This window comes from Lepisosteus platostomus, chromosome 10 (assembly GCF_059453375.1).
Source record: "Lepisosteus platostomus isolate fLepPlt1 chromosome 10, fLepPlt1.hap1, whole genome shotgun sequence".
NCBI classification, from domain to species: Eukaryota; Metazoa; Chordata; class Actinopteri; order Semionotiformes; family Lepisosteidae; genus Lepisosteus; species Lepisosteus platostomus.
Genome location: NC_142620.1, coordinates 47,157,338 through 47,175,101, shown reverse-complemented (window position 1 = coordinate 47,175,101; position 17,764 = coordinate 47,157,338). Strand labels below are relative to the sequence as shown.

The following is a 17,764-nucleotide window of genomic DNA, read 5'->3' as shown; positions in this document are numbered from 1 at the left end:
TTTTTGTAGTTCCTTTTTTCAAACCTGTTTGTTTGATTTTGAGAGAGATACTACTTCTGTGCTTCCCTAGCAACAAAAATATGAAGTCTGGAAGGGTTACAAAAATTGTACTATGTAAACTACTTACATAGCTGCGTTTTAAATACATTTTGTGTACTTATATTAAAAGTCACAAGGTCAATGCATTCCTTTACTTTTCCAGTATGTACAGTACAGTATGTTTATGTAAAAGACTGATGTTTTGTAAATGGTTACAGTACTTATGGTTATCATTGTTGTTATGAAAACCTTTATAAAAAACAACTTATAAGTCAGTTTCAGGATTTTTTGGAGTATGCATATTTATTCTTGTATGATACTGTAATTGATAATTGTTAATGCCCATGATTCATATGTATATTACTTATTATTATTATTGTTGTTTACACAATAAGCCTATAAGTTTACACAAGTTTTGAAATAATGGTATTTTTTAAATTACATTGCAATGTTCAAACATTAACTGTGCCAGACATTTGATGCTGTTTTGCTTGCCACTATCAGCAACAGCATTAGGACAGGTTGATGATATTGGCTGAGAAATATGTATTTTTGAAAAGGTAATTACATATTAATACAATGCTGTGATGGTATTGTATGAAACTGAGGTCACAAAATGATACTTGATACTGCAAAGCAGTGGATGTGCTGCAGTAATGGATTAAATATGTTTCTGTGATGTACTGTACATCTTGTTCAGTTCTTGAAACTTAATTAAATAAAAGACCACAGCTGAAAACAATAACAAAACTATCATCTGAAATACATCTTTGTCTCAATTTCCATAAAAAACTCTATCTTTTTATTTGTGCAAATTGACTTGAAAACTTAAGTGAATTTGATATTTGTGCTTCCTTTAAATTAAAATAAAGACTGTAGAAAGCATAGTGGGTATAAAAGGTAAAGTCTACATGGTCTTAGTGCTTCCCATTCCAAGTTGATTCAGGGGCAAGATATTGCAATTAGCAAGAAATTGCAAAGAAAATATCAAGTATCTTTAATTAGGTCTGTGGATCCTTCCCATACTGTACTGCATTGCAGTAGTAAAATTAATAGTAGCATAGTAGAGATAATTACTCCTTGTGCTACAAAGCTAAATGCAGCTATGCCCACTTGAAAGTATCTTTAAATGTCACAAGGTTGGGTCTTATCTACAGTAGGTGAAAATTCCATCTTGCTTGTGTTGTGTGTGAAAGTTAACAGGAGAAAACCTTTGATATGCTGACATTCTGAAACACTGGAACACATTCCAGCTGGCTAACATTCAACCATTTTAAGGGTACTACAAAAGCCAACCGGCATTTGTAAGACAGGTTATAAATGAGAGGAGGTCATTTGATCTTTACTGCTTTTTTGCTTGTTAGTAGCTTAATGATCCAAGGATACAACAAAGTGAGCTCGACTACATGCTAGGAAGTTGTATTAGATTCCCAGAGGTCCCTATGTAATGAAGTCGCATTTTTTGCCCTGAATGCTCCTCAAGTTCAATCCCGCCTTGTGTCCCAAGGTTTTTGTATTGCTGCTTGATATGGAAGAAATCCCCAGAAGGGACTTGGTCAATACCTTTCAGAATCAAGTCCCCATGTAATGCTTTCTGTCCCAGGCTAAACAATTCAGACTCTTCAATCCATTGGTTTGGAACAATGGTTCCAGAGAACAGTAGTCCCACAGGTTTTCCAGATATCTTTAAATGTCCAACAGACAGTGATCAGGAAAGCTTCTTAACTTCTTAGGTTATAGGCTGAATAACATCACCCACACCATGCTAAAAACAATAATGTTAGCATGTCACATGTCATTTTTCTCAATTTTAGTGGTCTGACATTAAGTCTCACAAACAGAGCCCCTCCGGGCTGCTAGTCAATTGGTTGTTCGCCTCTTGTCGTACTCTCTGAGTGTGAGAGAACCCAATCACCATATCCTCAATAATCACACCCCCCCCCCCCAACTAGTTAGGCACCAAAATATTCTACACTACTGACTCCATCACCCAATATTTTAATTTCACTAAACTAATCAGTTAGTTGCATTCTCTTTCCAGTCTTCACTGTCTATTTTCATGCTATTCACAAAACCCCCGTTCATTCTCCATTTTTGTCTATACCAGCTGATCTTGGTTGGCCATGGACATAGCTCCCCTGCTTCATGCACTTGCATCACTGACATGGCAGCAGTTTGTTATTCACATTCTCAGACCACACACCTGTCTGCTGATATTATAGCCTAGTATTCAGAATTCCAGTTGTGCTATCTGGACTCTTCGCTCTTTTTTTATGGGGAGAAGATATGGTGCTATCTTTCTACTTGCTGCCCTGCTCCTTCAGGTGCTAATGCCTTCCATCAGTCCAGGTTCATCTTGCCAGCCCTGTTCCTTGATAGAACACTTCAACCCTTTTGATCCTAGCAAATGAGCCTGCCAGTCAGACAGCCTGTCCAGCATTTGTAATACCCCTCAGTATAGTGTAAGATATATTTTTAATAAGCCTATAAGCCAGCTCAACCTGTTGCTATGGCAGACTCCTTTAGGAGCTCTTTCATGCTAGAACCTACTGACAGCGTAAAAATCCTTTTGTTTCTCCTGACTGCTTTTATAACCCTCCCAGTTAGTCCAGGGGAGTGGCCAGTTCTACACAAAGCCTATTCCATCAGGCCGTTTCCTCATGTGGCATCTCACTCCCTCTGGATGCCAATTATTTAATTAGCACAGGTATGCCTTGTTTTTACAGATTTTATCTTATTAGATACAGCCTAACGATGTGGCTACATATTCATTTTATAAATTACTTCTAATCCTTTATAAATGATAAAAGTATAAATATTGTGCCTATAGCCTTGAACAAACCAATGTATAATAAGGATTGTTTGATTATGATTTATGAATGCACAATTGGGTATTAATATCCACAAGTGGCAACTAATTACCCCTAATATGTAGGAGGTAACTAATGAATGTGTGATTCAATTACCTTTCTAGTCAAATCTTAATGCATTATCTATAAATTTCTTAGAATATTAATTAAATTAATCAATGTTTATGTATGATTTTGTCTATGGTTTGTTAGTGTTATTTCTGAATAACTGACAAATGCTCCTACTGTATGCTTGAAATTCATGAAATGCCATTTGGTGTAAAGATATTGTGATGCACACATACTGTACTGTTCAAATCACAGCTCTATAAAAACAAGACATTAGAGAGGAACCAGGCACTTGGGATGATTAATGGAATGGAATGTCCTAGCACATGGTTGGATGTTGTTTTAATGTCCATCCAGAAACCATTTCTCATATTTTAGACTGCATTAAAACAACATTTATTGTAATCATTCCAACCCTGGTACACTGTGTCACCAAAGCTAAACAATCACCCAGAGTTACAGAAAATGTTGTCATCAAGAAAGGAAAAAGGCTAATTAGTAACAAAACAATCCAAAGACATCTGACAGACTATTCATTAGCTTTCAGAGCCTTTCATGACCAAATCATTAGTCATCAACATCGACTTACAGTACCTGGCAATGTTGAGTAGCAGTTGAAGAAGATGGGACAATGTCGTTCCCATTGATGAATATAGGTTTAATCTGTGTTTTACTGATATCCAACTCCATGTCTATCAGTGCCAGAGAGAGTAATTTTTGTTATTCTATTGCTAACCAAGATCAGTTTGATAAAGGTATAATAATGGGATTCAAAGTACTCTCAATTCCAGTCAGAATTAGTTGTCGCACAGGTTGCTCCCATTGCCCTGTAATAAGTGGAGACATGTTGCAACCAGAAGCCGTCCTACTAGTAGTGGAACCTGGCAGGCACAGACAGCTCATTTTCCCACATAGCAGTGCATGCTCTACACAGGCACTTACACAGGAATTCTGTCAAGCACACAGTGATCAAGTATAGGATTGGCCCTCATGATCACCTGACATGATCCCAATTGACTCTTGTTGGGTAATCATGTTCAACAGCAACATTCTCAACCACAGACCACTGTAAAGTTCTTACTGGACTTGTAGCATCTTTGGACAGTCATCCCACAAGCACTAGTGAGACATCAATATCTTGGACCTGCATCTAAATGCCAGGGCACAAGCTGGTTACACCTATTAATTGCCATTAATGGGAATACTCTATATGTATTCATGACACCTGTTGAGTTAAAGCCAGTCATTTATTTCCTTTTTATGTCTAATGATAAACTAAACCAGTGAACCTGCAATATGACCCAGCATGACTTCATAAACTGATATTTTATGTTTACATATTCATAATCATGGAACTGCATTTTGTGCCTCTCAGTATACATGTCATAAATGAGAAGAAATAGTAAACTTGCAGAAATACACTCTGTTGTTTGGGTACCACTCTCTAATAGCTGGCAAAATTCTTAAAAGAAGTCTTATAGTCCTGTATTGGAAAGAGTGGGAGTCATCTAAATCCTATATTTTTAGTCATTTGTCTGCTGAAAGCTCTGAATAAAAATGTGTAACTCGTTTTTATATTAACTTCTAGTTGATTAATGACCAAATGTATTAGGATTCTACATGCATTATGCCCCCACATTGCTATAAATATTGTATAAAATATCTCCATATTTGGCAGCACATTGGTGTTTATTCCAGATGTGTAAAACCCATTTACCCCAGATGTTGCCAATGTACTGTAGACTATAATCTGATCATAGAGTTTGGACTGAAATTTAAAAAATAAAAGGCTCCAGTTTTAACTCTGTGTTATCATGGCAGCAAAAGTTCTGTATGTACTTTTTGTAATGTCATTTGAGAGATTATCTCTTTAAGGATTAAAGTAAAATGAAAAATCGAACATTCAAAAATGCTAAGAAAGGAGATAGTAATGTACTGGTAGGGCTTCTAGCCATGTCCGGTCTGGATATAAACCACATTCAGAAGGAAGTTAAAACAGACGGAAGATTTGTCACTCATTGCTGAGCTTCAAGTCACAAAGAGAAAGAAAACAAATGGAGCTGCTGAGTTTTTATGTCACATTTTAGAACAACAGGGACCAACTACAATGAAAAACTGCAGAAATGTCAGTCTTGAACAGGATGTTTATCTGTTTAAAGCAGTAAAGCCAGTTTAAAAATACACAGGAATTATCACAGAACCAGGGTAATTTAAAATGAACAATGAAAAGAAGGTAGCTCCAAGAACCCCTATTCCAACGTAACATTAATCAGCTGGGTGTATTCAAAGACTGATGACCACCTGCTACAGCAAATATGCTATAATTACACGTTTTATTTGTTTTCTACATTTAATATTTTGAATTTGTAATGCAGAACAAGTCAAAAGAAAAACAATACAACAGTTCCTATAACAAGACTAAAATATTCTATCCAGCTGTTCCTGTTCCTGTTCAGGCATCTTTTCTCTTTCAGATTTTTCATAGATTGTGACATTCTATCTTAAATTAACTGTCTGTCATAGAAAGGCATGTTCAGTATGGTTTGTAGTGTGTATGTCAATGTAGTGTGTATGAGATGGGTTATTTTAAAGAGAAACACGCTAAATTCTAAATTAAGCAGTAAGTCTAAATAATAAAATTATATTTGTGTGGTTTTACATGTACATGGGTAAGTGCACATTTTAAAGACATAAGTTTATAAATACATGACCTACAATTTAAGTAAAGCAGAAATCATGGTAACCACACAGAAAGGAAAAGAGAAGTGTGATAGTAATTATCTGTGAGAAATAATTGTAAAGCAAAGTGAATCCATGCTAGAAGTACATAAAAACCTGCTCAGATTCCAATTAAATGTATTGTGTTAAACTTTTGTAATGGATATTCCTACAATATTCAAATTTTATACAACCTCTTTTTATTATCCTGTAGCTTTATTAGAGTCTTTCGTGGAGACTCTCCTCAGTTACAGTGTGAAGATATGCAAATCAAAGAAGGTGATGGAAGCAACAGTAATTAAGAGGTTATTTGCCTTTAATTCCACTTGGTCTGGCACACAAAGTGTAATTTATATACACCAGAAACCCCAAACCTCTTTTGAAATAACAGTCTTGGAGTTAGTTTGATAGATACCGATAAGTATAATTGGATGAATGTGTTTACTGCTCTACTGTTGCCATAGCAGTGCAGGCAGAGTGTCTGACTGTCTAGTTCAACCTTTACTTCATAGTCATGTATAAGGAGGATTAATATAAGCAATTCTTTATTACTGGAAAAGGCTCCAGAGTTCAATGACCCTCTTCTCTTCTCCTTCTAACCCTGTAGATTTTTCCTACAAAAACTACAAGTAAAAAATGCCATATTACAAAATGACTGAAATTAGGCATAAAGTACCTCATAGTAAATGTGTATTTGTTGTTATGTATTTTTGTTTGTGTTGTTCTGTATTTGTTTTTACGTTTGTCTGTGTAATATTTTTTGTCTTCTCTGAAAATTTTATACATACATTGAAAACAGAAATACCCAGTTATTAAAGATAAACTGAAGAGAAAGCATAAAATCTCTCTGAAAGCACATAATAATTAATGATTAAAAGTCATAAAAACCAGATGGAGAAAAGTTTAGACTATATATATTTGTTCCATGCCAAATGTGTAATTAGCAATCATTGCTATTTCAAACATATCAGGTAAAATTGTGAAGGTTGTTGTTTTCTCATTAGACATTATGTATGCTAGGGAAGATTGGCTTCTGTTTTCTTTGATCTACTGTAGGTTAAAAACCTTTAATTTCAGTTCCCAAATGACATTTGAGTGGCATAAATAATTGAGTAGAAAATACAAGAGTATAGAAACCTCCAGTTATATTACATATGATCTAGATTCTAGAGCATGAAAATGAAACAGTATCCAAAATATAAAATTTCTTTAGCTTTTACTATAGCTCTGCTGGATGGAGAATTTTATTTTACATAAGTTCTAGAATACATTTAGAGCCCCATAGTGTCTGAGCACCTGTATGTACGTAGTAAGTAGAACATTTTTATGTGGGTTTCTGGTTTTTTCATTCCATTAATCTAATCTCCTTTATAGTGGCTTTGATAAATATTTTAGCTCCAGGTACATTGGAACTTTTTGGTACAAATTAAGAGAGAAGCACCATTTTATGTTTCTTTGCTCTTTTCGTATCTATTTAGAATTATTATACATATTTTTATTCATCATAGCACTTCAATACAACTCTGGATTACTCTGTGATTTTGTACAAAGTACCAACTCCATGGTATTGTTACACAGCATTTTATTCAATTTAAATATATTGTTTCTGGCAAATATATTTTCTACTTTATCAAATAACTAAGTTAATAAAACTAATGAGTTGTTGGCAAACTATTGCTCTATACGTTTAGTGCTAAAATACATGTGAACAAACAACCCATCACAAACAGTCTATTTTTAATGCACCTGGGCTAATAATGGCACTGGAATAGAGGGAGTTTCCTTTAAAATACTACTAGCCATTCAGGAACAGGAAACAGATGTTTCTATGGTAGATATTATTCCCTTGCAAAACATAAAAAACACAAAAATATACCACTCAAAAATAAAAATTACAATAATAAATAAACTGATGGTACTGAACTGAGATGTTTCATTTTTCAGGAGAATTTACTATTCTTATTTTGAATTTTTAAATGGTTTCAACTGAGAATGGCGCCCTAACTTGTTCAATAAAAGCTGGAGAACTGCTTTCCACTGCTACATCAATTTTGGTACTGCAGCATAGACTTATCTGTATGTAAAGCACTTCTAGCCTGAACCATAGAGAACTGAACTGAACTGTATAACAAAATGTTCTTACAAAAGAAATGTTATATTTCTATATTTTTTCAATATTAGCTGCTGTTAAAATGGGCATTTTCACAGCAGCTAATAGTCTCAGTCATTGACATCAGGTTTCAGAAAAATTCTAGCTTTGCTGTGTGTGCCAATAGTTTATACAAACCCTTAGCTATTATTACATTCATTGAATTTTCAATTTGTGGCTGGAGCGTGTGGTCATCAGTATGATATTTGAAATGGTACTACTTTATCACACAAAATAACAGGCCCACCACCAAAAGAGGACATCCCGTAGGATCCACTTGATTATTCTTTTCATCATCAGACTTGTTTTGGAAAGAACTAGAAATAAATTCTAAGCAGTGTCCATTTCCAGGAACGTTAGATATCTCTGGTGTTGTTTCTCAGACATTGTATGTTTTAAATCAGGTTCTCACTCCCACCATTTGTGATCAAGCACCTGCTTCCCTAATAAAGATATACTGTGTAAATAATGTAAGAGCTTTGGTACTCTAGTCCTATTGAACAAACAAAGATAAGTGATGGGTACATCCTTTGGTGTGTGTCCAAGGGTGCGCATAGCAGCCAGCTACCACTTTAAAAGTAGAAGGACAAGACACAACTTTTCAGATATTCAAACTTCTTCAGGGTTGTAAGGCTCAACGGTCAAAACGCTATGTTCCTTCCTTCTGCTATTCATGGTGGATTTAACCTTTGACTGTTCCTCTGCAATAAATGCCAAAGCCAATCCCAACTTAAACTTCTGTTTACCATTTTCTCTGTGCTTAGATAATTAACCCTTCCTGTCAGCGATCCAGGTTAAAGTTCAATCCCTGAGTGTTCTATCCTTCCTGTATCTCAGACAGATATATGAAAAGATGTTCATACTGTACATTTTTTGAGAGCTCTGACTTAATTCTGGCCATCTAGCTTACTCATTCTCATATGTCAAAAGTCAATTTCAGAAAAGTGACTAATTTTATATCAAGGTCTATTATTCAGCCTCAACTAGACAAGACTGCAAAAAATGTCAACGTAAGCAAGCTATTAGTGATTAAGCCACACATCTGTAACCTGCACCATTTCAAAAATAAATGTTTTAATGACAGGGTTTACCTTCTGATCATTAACACAAGAGCCAGAGTAATATCATATACACATTTGACATCTCAATGCATTGGCTCTAGGGTTTTTCACTTAGTTCAGTTAACTCCAATAACCGGAAATATTCCTATTCCAATAAATAGGCAAGTTCACCACTATCTATGGTATTGGAATTCAGTAGAAAAGTCATGGGCAGAGCATGGTACACTAGTAAAACAATGTACTCTTCCATGTTCACTGTTATTTGTGCAGCTGAATTAATACTCTCCAGTAGGGTTACCACTATCAGACTTATCGTAGGAGCTTCTTAAAATAGAGGAAGCTATTCAATCTGTCTTGATCATTTGAACATTAGGAACTTGCCCATGCAAAAATCTCTGAATTACTAGCTTTTACTTCACACAAAATATGACTGCCTAGGCCCTTGTGCAAGTGTTTACGGTGATCTGTTCTTTTCAGAAGATGAAGACGACCATACAGAGAAGACGCTCTGCCCCTTCAGCCATCACTAAGGCCCTCAGCAAATCCAGAACATCAAGCAGGTCAGATTTCAACCATTTCAGTCTTACACTGTAAAAACCATCGCAATGAAATGCTTTACTTGTAGGTGTAAAACTATAGTGATGCACAAAACACACACAATAATTTACATAAATCAATAGCTCATTGAGCACATATGTAATGCACACATCTCATCCCTGTCAAAATTTAATCTTGGTATCTCATGCATATACCAGCTTTGAACCACACAATGCCTCCTTCCATCGTGGAAGGCTTTGAGACAGTTGAAGTCTTGCTATAGCCAGCTTATTCTTGTGATGGGGGTCCAATTGGGTATCTAATTGTATGAGACCAACTTACCAATACCATCTACAGGAGCCAATCACAACCAACCAACCTTGGCCAGTTGTTAGCTGAACCAGCACTGCGAGAGAGACAGTGCATTCCATTATGTATCCAAAGGTTTATCGAGTGTGCATACACCAGGATTGTTTAGTGCTCAAAGACATCATATCCCATACTAACATTGTGATGGACATCTGGTCTCATGTTGCATTTCATAATGGAAAACATTTTCCATTTTCTGTGATTTTGTTCTGTATAAAATCATATCATTATTGTGTTTTCTTTTGTGCAGCAGTATATACTGTATGGTACAGTATATATCGGTTTTAAAATAATCAGAATACCTTTATTCTGCTTAATTTGATTTTTTATCAAGAATCAAATTGTGACATTTTCTGAGACAGAAAATCAATACCCTTTAATCCACAGGTTATGAGCTTTGACCTTTGTCCTAATTCAGGTCTTGAAAAAGCACTGCAGTAATTTCATACCATCATACAGTTTCTTCACTTTTCAGTAAATGTGCAGCTGATAATAACACATTAAAGTACTGGGCAATTTACGTCTTTAGCCAGCCTGTGCTTTATGTTACATTTAGTGCTTTTAGTGGTTGTTTTAACTTTTTTATGCTGCACTTAACAAGTTTTAGCTTCAGTGGAATTCCAACACTATTTCTGATAGATAGAAAGACAAATTATGGCGTGTATAGGTATGAAACAAACAGGTGTCTTATATGACAAGACCCTCTTTTGTCATATCACAAGAGCTGTGTTCTGTGTAACACACCACCAAAGTTTATACACAAATGCCCTGGAACTGTAAAACTTATTAACCTCCAAATTCTTTATCCCCCACACAAAGCTCTGTTCAAACTCAATGTCTTCATGGGACTTTTCTCTCTTCAGACCCAGTGTCCCTTTCTCTGAGGAATTCCTGCCTTTATTTGGCGGCAGAGAAGTTCTATCATGGAAACTGCAACTAAATAATGAAAAAAAAAATCTAAACAGTGGCTTTGAAATATAGCCTTGGAATTCTAACTGTTATGCCATCTTGACTTTGTCCTGAAAGAAAATGAGTGGAATTTTTTTTTCATGTGTCTTTGTGTTTACAAAAGCTTAACATTTATCCAGCGTAGTTTGGATCCCTCGTTGTGATCATTTGTGTTTCACATTGACGCACAAAGCTGTAAGAGTAATCCAGTAATCAATCAGTATTACAAGAGCTGGCAATTAACCCAAAAATTGCTTCTAAGCACTTGAAATGGAAAAGTGATACGTATTAGCAGATTTCATGCTTAATGTGCAGCTAAATGTAAGTATATCCATTTGACACAGTCTTTTCTCTTATTTGAATGGATTTGAAAAGCTTCTGTCTGGGTTAATGTTTAGTCAGGCTTTGCTAAAGACTAAATATACCAATTGAGTTTCTCACATTAAAACAAGAAGTATTTCACACCAATTCTGATTTTTTTCCAATATGCATTTATTCCTATGCTGAAAAAATCTTTGAATGTTTAATGTTAGTTTCAGTATATGGGTCCTAAAAAGTGTTTATGGTTATTGGTTTTGTCTTCTGAAAGCCACTGTAAAACTGTTAATCATCTGTAAAACATTTAAAAACTAGCTGTAATTTCAAACAGTTTGACTGGGGAGCTTTAAAGGACCCAACAGAGGTAAATTCCATGCAGGAAATGCAAAAACAAGGTTTGAGTTGCAGAGCGTTTTTTGATTACTTTTGATTTTTTTCAGAGTGGAATTGACCTGTATTTCCACCATAATAACAAATAACTTTAAATAAATGCTACCTAAATATCATGTTCACTTCTCTCCATCTACTGTATTCTAATTTATTTTAAATTGCTTCAGATAATTTGTCTACAACAGATAAAACTGAGAGTGTAAAAATGTGCTAAATTAAAATAAAAACTGAATTGAACACAGAAACTTTTCAAGTTTTATCCATATTCATCTGCTCAAGAATTCCAATTTTATAATCAAGAATTGGAACACATTTCACAGTACTTTGGAATGCGTTAGGACATACTGTAGCGTCAATTGTTCTTAAGTGGTTACAAATTCCCTGTACTTTCCCAAAACTTACACCCTGTTTTCTCTTCAAAGTTCTGTTTGTTAATGTGTTATAATTATCAGAACATGGAATTTTTCATTTAGCACAGTATTACCAGTTGTGTTCTCATACAGTACATTTAAAATGTTCAAAGTTAAATGACAGTTAAAGTTATATACAGACTTTTTTCACTCTGTCTCAAGTGCTGACAGACATGAATACTTCTATGTGGACTTTTTTGTTCCTCTTGTTTCATCCTTGGCACCTGATACCCTGTCTTATCCACACAAAAAAACCTTCAAGCAGCTTCTTACTTGGAGAAATGTGTACACATAAATACTGCACATGCAAACAAAGACAAATGTATACATGATACTGTATATTGCCTTGCAAGAGTATTAAGACTCTTCACATGGTTTCTAGTTTTGTGAAATTACATAATAATCCATACACATTTCTAAATAATATTTTAATCAAAAAGATAAAATGCTCTAACTGAAAACTTGTAAGGGTAAAGTAAGTTATAATTAATGTCAACAAAATTGAAAGAGAAAAAGACTTAAACATGTAGATTGCATGAGTATTCAGAGACATAAAGTCAATATTTAGCAGTACCTTTGGTATTAATAACAGTCACAGGTGTTTTTGGGTAAGTCTACTGACTGCACACTGGCTTGGTGCAATATTTGCCATTCTTCTTGGCAGATTTGCACAAACTCTCAAGTTGTTTGTGGATAGCTTTTGGTCAGCAGTGTTTAAGTCTTTCCACAGATTCTCAATAGAATTCAAGTCAGGGCTTTGATTGGAAAAATCACGGACATTCACTTTCTTATTCTTAAATTAATCCAGCATAGCTCTGACCTTCCGCATTACTGAAGACCAATGTCCTATTTGTGCCTCAGTTTTAAGTTCTTAGAAGAATTTTTCCTTTCTATTTTTCCTTCAATCCTAAAAAGTTTGCAGTCACTTTTGAGAAGAAGCATCCCCATAGCATGATCCTGCCACCACAATGCTTGACTGTATGGATTGTTGTCTGGGAGATGCTGTGCTAGGTCTGAGCTAAATGTAATGCTTGGCATTTAGACCACAAAGTTCCAATTTGGTGCCATCTGACTACAAAACCTTTTGCCATATGTTTATAATATCATATAAATGCTTTGTTGCAAGCTCCATGCACAATTTGAGATGACTTTTCCACTCTACCATAGAGGTCATCTATGTGGACTGAACTCTTCTGACACCCTGATCTAGGCAGTGTCTTGGTGGTACAATATACCTTCCACTTCACTGGATTCAAAGGAATATTCTTTCAAAAATCTTTATATTCTTCTTATGATCTGTGCTTTTCTACAATTTTATCTCTGAGTTGTTTTGAAAGCTCCTTGCTCTTCATGGTTAAATGTTTGCTTGTAATTCACTACCTGTCTGTAGGGCCTTATAGAGACGGATCAGTATATTTATTCTGAAATAATATTAACCTCTATTATTACTTAAGCAATCATAGCTTTGCCATTTTTCTTTCATATTAATTATCTATTTAATTCTGTCTTTTTATTGTTTTGGAATGTGTGGAGTAGGTTGCATATATAACAAATAGTAATCACTGCTTCAAAGTGTCATGAATGAAAGCTTTATAGCAACAAAATGTGAAAACCATACCGAGTCTGAATATTTCTGTAGAGCACTCTAATAATCTGGCTGTTGTAAGACTATGAGGTAAGATATTTACCTCATAGTAAATATCTACTAATTAATGATGAGGTAATAAAACAATATATGTCACTGTGAGCTAAAGGAATTGTTTTAATATATTCCCACAACAAAAATAAAATGTAAAAAACTAAGGGAGTGTAAGAAGCAGACTGCCAAAGAGACCTATCAACTTGATGTCTTTTTTGTATCTCCAGAGATGGGCATCTCTTGACAGTCCCCTCCAACAATGGCTCTTTCATCCAGGCCTTTACATCCCAGACATCAACTTTCATCATGGAGGAACATGTTCACCTCACCACAGGCCTACAGACTCAAGAGCGGCACCTCTTCCTTTTCAGTGACATCCTTATTATAGCCAAGTCAAAGTGAGTGCGCATTTTGTTTTTATTCCAGTGATCAGTAATGCCATCTATTTTGGGGAGGGGAAGGGAACTCTTTGGTCACACCCTGCTTTTCATCAATTTAATGATAATGCCAAAATTACAAATGCAGCTGATGTAGTGTATCAGTGAGATTCCTGCAAAATCATATCTCGGCCCTCATTACTTTCAAATGACTTTCCACAAGCTATCATGACTTCAGAATTAAAAACATTAACAGCAACAAAAGGTAAAAAGGTTGAAGTAACCTGTTTTAAAACGTTCCATTTTCTTGAAATATGTTAACCTCTTGGAATTTAGTAACCTTGATGATGACAAACATTAATGTGAAAAAATATTCTTTGGCATCTGCTAATTTTTAATATTATAGAATTACATGGTCAACAAAAGCATTGATATTTCCAACCCTGAATTTGATTGCTAAAGAAAAAGAGCTGATTACCTCATTTTGTGTTTCACAATGTAGGTCCTCATCTAACCTAAAGCTGAAACATCAGGTGCGTCTCTCTGAGATGTGGATTGCATCTTGCATGGATGAGGTAGCAGAGAGGAAGCTGAGCCTAAAGAACTCCTTCGTCATCGGCTGGCCGACCACAAATTATGTGGTTACACTAAGGTAAAATATTTGTTCAAGGTCTGAACAAATGTTTTGCAAAAAATAACATGTTGTGCTCTATTAAGCACAGAATGTCTATATACTGTGCAAGGTCATTGTCCACATTGAAGTAGAGTAGAAACCCACCTCCTAAAATGAAAACTGTCAACAAACTGTCAGTCTAATTGATTTAGTTCAAAGTAAAGAGTCACCTCTGAGGTTAGAAAAAAACATCCTGTGTTTCCCTGTGTTTGTGTGTTTTTTCTCCCACAATCCAAAAACATACTGGTAGGCTAATTGGCTGGTAGGAAATGTGACCCTGGTATGAGTGTGTGCATGTCTGTTTTTTTGTCTGCCTGTCCTGTGATGGACAGGCATCCCATCCAGAGTGTATCCTGCCTTGTGTCTATTGCTTGCTTGGATAGGCTTGTGATCCTTAATTGGAAGAAACAGTTAGAAAATTAATGGATGTCTTGAATTTCTTTTACTTAAATAACAAGCTTTCTCTTTCTCTTTAAAACCTTTACATTGTATAACATTGTAAATGCTGTGGAGTTAACTTTCTATAAGAGGATTAACAATGATAGACTGTGCAGGCCTCAGGCACTTTGAGGCTTTAGACAATCTGTTTGACCTTGCTTCAGAATGAGATTCATACTACTGAGATTAGAGAGTACAAACTATGCATTTTTAATTTTGCATTTTTTTAATGCCCTGTATTTAATTCCAGCTCCTCTGAAGCTAAAGAGAAATGGTTTTCAACTCTGCAATGGTAAGATTTATTTCACCTAGTATAGTCATTTAAGTTTTGTTATATTTGGAATAGTTAAACTGTTACATCATTACAATTATGATTACAGTTGAAAGTGTTATTTAAACTATAACATATTGTCACGTACATATTTCCACAAGGATATATTGTCTGGTTTGTTGGTGGGAAAAAAATATTATGCCAATATTATGACTAAAAATATTCAGACAGCAACTTAAAAAGAGCAGCTTTGCATATTCTTTTCAGAAATTCATTTTTTATGCAGTTTATTCTCTGAAAACAAATGACAGGGAAAAAGCAATGCACAAACTTGGAACAGTAGTTTGACTATACATTCTGTATAATGATGATGGAGTGGGATCAGATCTCAATATCCTTGCCTTTTCATCTTACAGGCAGATCAACGAAATGAAACAAGACGAGTATCCAAAGAAAATAGCCATGAAAATAATGCTTTTGGATGTTGGAAACTGCACATCTGTAAGTGCAATTCATCAGCATTAAGAAAGCTAATTCAAAATACTCTTACTAAGGAGTTATTTATACTATACTTTTTATTTGTTGCTATTTTATTTGCCTTTAGACAACAACTATAGATGTGAGCAATAAAGATACAGTGGAAAAAGTGATAATGATTGCCATACAGCAGCTTGGATTTTTGGTGAGTAGTTCGTCAAATACTTTATAGATTCTACATTTCATTTTGAAATGTGTATTATGAGTTTTATGGTACTGACGTGATTACGTAAAGAAGTAGAACAGGTCTGTGGAGGTGTTTGTAACTAAAGAAAGATAGTACAGGTGCAATTTTATGCATGTACAGGTGCATCTACAGTATTTCTATTTTTGGTCATAAAAGATTCAAAGACTATCTATCACTTTCTGATATCTGGCATTATGCACATTTTCTTTGTGTCACTCACCCCTGATTTGGTGGACAAGTTTGTTCTATTTTCTCTGAACAGTACCTGTGGCCAAACAGTCTAAAATAAGCAAAAACTGTAATGTGCCTCATAGATTTAAAAAGACTATGTCAATCACTTGATTACTTTATTAGAAATATTATTTAGATATGATGCCTAAAAGCTGTTCTATTAGACTCCCCCAGAAAGGAAGTCCCCAGGCCATCTGTCTTCATCTGTAAAAGCCGTGGAAAACAAAATGACTAACAGTGTTTTTTTTGTTACCCAACAGGAATTTCCTCTTCTCTCCCATGACTGTCACCCCAGTTATCTGTTTCCCTTCTGAGACATAATATTCATTTCTCACCCCACAGGGCAGGCCGACTGATTACCATCTCTGGGTAATTTCAGGGAAAGAGGAAGCCCCATACCCTCTCATTGGTAAGAAAATGTACTATCCTGTACCTAGGATAACACAGATGCCAGAACAGGAACAACAAAAGGAATCAGTCTGTTTTCTTTACCCCTACACAGCCTTACAACCAGAATTTGGGATAATAGCAAATGCACAAAGGAGATTTTCTTAGGCCACCATAACTTTAATAAATGCTTAATTGTTGGTGTAACTCTTTCCAATTTCAACAAACCGCTTCATGAAGGGTATAGTGCTCTAAATATAACTTTGAAATCTTTTCACCTTTTAGGAAAGCAAGGTTTAATCTTTGAATCTTAAAGATTTCAGACATATTGACCTCATAAGAGCTTAAGAATGTCTGAAATGTATGTTTAATAAAACAGTGTTAGCTCTTTGCGTCAGAATGATACTGAGATTATACACTGTGATTACAAATAAAATGAAAATCTAGTGGTAATGATTACAAAACTACTGTATGTAGCAACATACCTTATAGGTTCAGTTTTTAGAAAGTTAACTTTATGCTATCCCTGGCTTATCCAGTGGATAATGTATTTTTAAGTAAATTACTTTCGCAGAATGGTGATGTAACTGACATTTCAGGACTTGGTCAGACATTCTTGTCTTGCTTATGAATTATTTACTATTACATAGTTTACTTTTCCATACTTCATTTCAGTCTTGTAAAAGGTTGTGATATATTGTGTTATTATTTCCATGAAAAATACTGTATAAGCAACCCTTTAATGCAGTACTTTGAGATATTTGCCTGTTAGGAATGGGTTTTGGGCAAGAACAAATGTAAAAATGAATGCTTTATTTTAAAAAACGGAAAAATCCGAGGACTTTAACTTGATAGTAAAAACACATATTGGGAGTGACAGGTTGAAAATGATAAATTCAGTAGTATTATGGCATGATGATTGTCTGGTCTTTATCTTTATATAACATTGGAGTTTCGTCTTGAAATAACAAGAAGTAGAGATGCTATAAATGTTCAATATGGAAAATATGTTTATATATGTTACATACAATATAAATATGTTTACGTTATTTTTCAAATATATTCTGGTAAATGCAAAGATAATCAGCAATCGATTTAGTTGCACAATATGCTATCGTACTGTATATAAAAATTCTACTTGAGAACAAAATCTTAATCTCTTTAGAC

At 34.8% G+C, this 17,764-nt stretch overlaps 1 protein-coding gene across 2 annotated transcripts in view; it reads left to right on the top strand.

Annotated features, from left to right (window-relative positions):
- The window catches only part of arhgap20b (Rho GTPase activating protein 20b), a 29,471-nt gene that overhangs the window by 683 nt on the left and 11,024 nt on the right, over positions 1–17,764 (top strand). The window contains exons 2-8 of one of the 2 annotated variants that reach the window (XM_088596772.1): positions 9,366–9,445; positions 13,724–13,894; positions 14,376–14,525; positions 15,235–15,276; positions 15,672–15,756; positions 15,860–15,937; positions 16,553–16,619. In XM_088596772.1, the coding sequence (XP_088452898.1) occupies positions 9,366–9,445; positions 13,724–13,894; positions 14,376–14,525; positions 15,235–15,276; positions 15,672–15,756; positions 15,860–15,937; positions 16,553–16,619 (673 nt within the window). Of the gene's footprint in view, positions 1–9,362; positions 9,446–13,723; positions 13,895–14,375; positions 14,526–15,234; positions 15,277–15,671; positions 15,757–15,859; positions 15,938–16,552; positions 16,620–17,764 lie in introns of both variants that reach the window. The other variant, XM_088596770.1, reaches the window with a different exon arrangement.